At 46.1% G+C, this 2,456-nt stretch overlaps 1 protein-coding gene across 1 annotated transcript in view; it reads right to left on the bottom strand.

Moving 5' to 3' along the window:
* The window catches only part of krtcap3 (keratinocyte associated protein 3), a gene marked incomplete at both ends in the record, with an annotated part of 5,554 nt that extends 3,098 nt beyond the window's left edge, over nt 1-2,456 (bottom strand). The window contains 4 exons of the mRNA XM_080849743.1: nt 28-198; nt 1,643-1,702; nt 1,824-2,008; nt 2,444-2,456. Coding sequence (XP_080705869.1) covers nt 28-198; nt 1,643-1,702; nt 1,824-2,008; nt 2,444-2,456 — 429 coding nt within the window. The remainder of the gene's footprint in view (nt 1-27; nt 199-1,642; nt 1,703-1,823; nt 2,009-2,443) is intronic.

The raw sequence follows: 2,456 nt of genomic DNA, 5'->3' as shown, positions 1-2,456 counted from the left end.
GCGTGTGGTGTCGAAGGGGCAGTCTACGTAGAGTGGTGAGCGGGCGTTGAGGGGCAGGTTGCTGTCGCTGGTGTTGCAGCCCTTCAGGAGTCCCTGACCCTCTCCAGCCACCGTCACGCTGATGGCCAGCAGCAGGCCCACGCAGCAGGCCGCGGAGAGCAGGGTGTTCAACATCGAGGTCACCAGCAGACCAACGTGCTGCAGGAGACACCGCAGGGGTCAGAGGTCACACACACACACACACACACACAGACACAAGCAGCAGGCCGAGGAGAGCAGCGTGTTCAACATCGAGGTCACCAGCAGACCAATGTGCTGCAGGAGACACCGCAGGGGTCAGAGGACAGAGGTCAACTACCCGCCTTAACACAACCACCACACACACACACACACACACACACAACCACCAAACTACAGCTGCAGAGCAGGCCGTGGGAGACAGCAGCAGCGTCATGCCGTCACACACACACACACACACACACACACACACACACACACACAGACACACAAACACAAACACAAACACACACACACACACCCTTGTATAATGTCCAGTTAGACCCTGGATCAATTTGTACTAACAGCCATACTGGAATGATCCATCAAATGGCAGTGGTAGCCTACCCCACCCAGCTGGACGACACACTGTGCATCTCATGCTCATCTAAAGCTCCTCGGATGTTGGGGATAAATTAGAGGTTCCACTTATTTATAAGCAATGACAGGCATATAGCTTTATTATTCAGACTTGTTCCACCTGAGAAAAGGTTCCCACAGGGAGAACTGTATGGCATACGTAAACATAAGGGCAAATTAAAGGTGCAGTGTGTAGGATTTAGTGGCATCTAGCAGCGAGGTTGCAACCAACTGAATACCCCTCCATCAAGCATGTGAAAGTCCTCTCTATGGCAGAGGTGGTGTAGACACACACACTCTGAAATCCACCTCAACTGAATACCCCTCCATCAAGCATGTGAAAGTCCTCTCTATGGCAGAGGTGGTGTAGACACACACACTCTGAAATCCACCTCAACTGAATACCCCTCCATCAAGCATGTAGGATAACCTAGGGTGGCCGTCAGTTGCCATAAAAATGCAAAAGGCCTGCTCTACAGCCAGTGTTGTGGTTTGTCCATTCTGGGCTACTGTAGAAACATGGTGGTGCAAGGTGGTGGAATCGGTGGAAGAGGACCCGCTCCCTGTGTAGATATGAAGGGCTCATTCTAAGCTAACGAAAAAACACAATTTGTAATTACGGGTGATTATACACAAATGAAAACTATACGAATACTATATTCAATTTCTGCTAGTATGTCCCCCTAAATTTTACACACTATACCTTTAAGAAGCGCTGCATCTAAATTGTATAGGTCAGATATTCTGAAGTAAACTGTATCTGCCAATGCCATGAATATACACAACTTATGACACATTGGTCCAACACACATCACACACTGATATCTAAGGTCACTGCTGTAGGTCATAGTGACATTAAGTCACTTTTTTTTGTTCAGCCTGTCCGTCATTGTATTGTGGCGGCAACAACAGAGGGAGAAGGAACACCAACAAAACCACTAAATCAAGAAAAAAGAAAAATTGTAATAAAATAGGAGTTTTTGTTAAGAGATCATAGACAACTTACCAGCTTCCCAACAGGCAGATTTCTTGACACCAATATCGCAATGATTCCAGAGATGATGCTCTGGAACACAGCGGGACCGTTTTTAGTCCCAGAGTCAAGCCTTGCTAAACATTCAAAAACATGATAGCTGTCTACCCCATCACGGGGTGCCACAGTGTAAATGTGATGTGTGATAACTCACTAGCAGCCCTGAAGTCACGGATATGATGTTGACTGCCGTGTACTCTGTCGTGATTTCATCGTTGGGTTTGGAGACGTGGCGCAGGATGCTGCCATGCACGATGGCCCCCAAAATAAAGTTGATGTGTCCCACCAGGATGAGAGTGATGCCCTTCTTCATGAGCCGACCCGGCCCCTTCTCCTTATCTGCTCAAAGAGAAAGAAAAAGAGACACATAACCCGTCAGGCGTACATGTTTTATTAGTGTAGGCCTATGGCTGAATGGTCTTTCATTTCCACGTAACTACAACACCACGTTTAATTTGAATACAGGCAGGGCATACGAGCTACGGTGAGAAGATAATTTGAGTATTTAAATTTAATCTTCAGCCATGAAAACAATGATACATAGTCACTGTTCGGATAATTCACGTTATATTCATCGTTTCCTTCTATTCAACAAAGACACAGTGAAATATTTCTTCTTTTGTTAATTATAAAGCCATAAACAACTAACTGAATTGCCAAGACGACTGGCGGTAGCTGACATTAGTTGTTGAATGAAAAAAACGCAGCCTTTTCTTGCGCTGTGAAATACATTTTCAATACAGATGATTCAGTCCAGTTGAAATCAACACTTACCAAAGCCACACAT

This window comes from Sprattus sprattus (assembly GCF_963457725.1).
Source record: "Sprattus sprattus genome assembly, chromosome: 13".
Taxonomy (NCBI): domain Eukaryota; kingdom Metazoa; phylum Chordata; class Actinopteri; order Clupeiformes; family Clupeidae; genus Sprattus; species Sprattus sprattus.
Note: the sequence above shows the minus strand (reverse complement) of the source record. Positions and strands in the feature narration are given on the sequence as shown.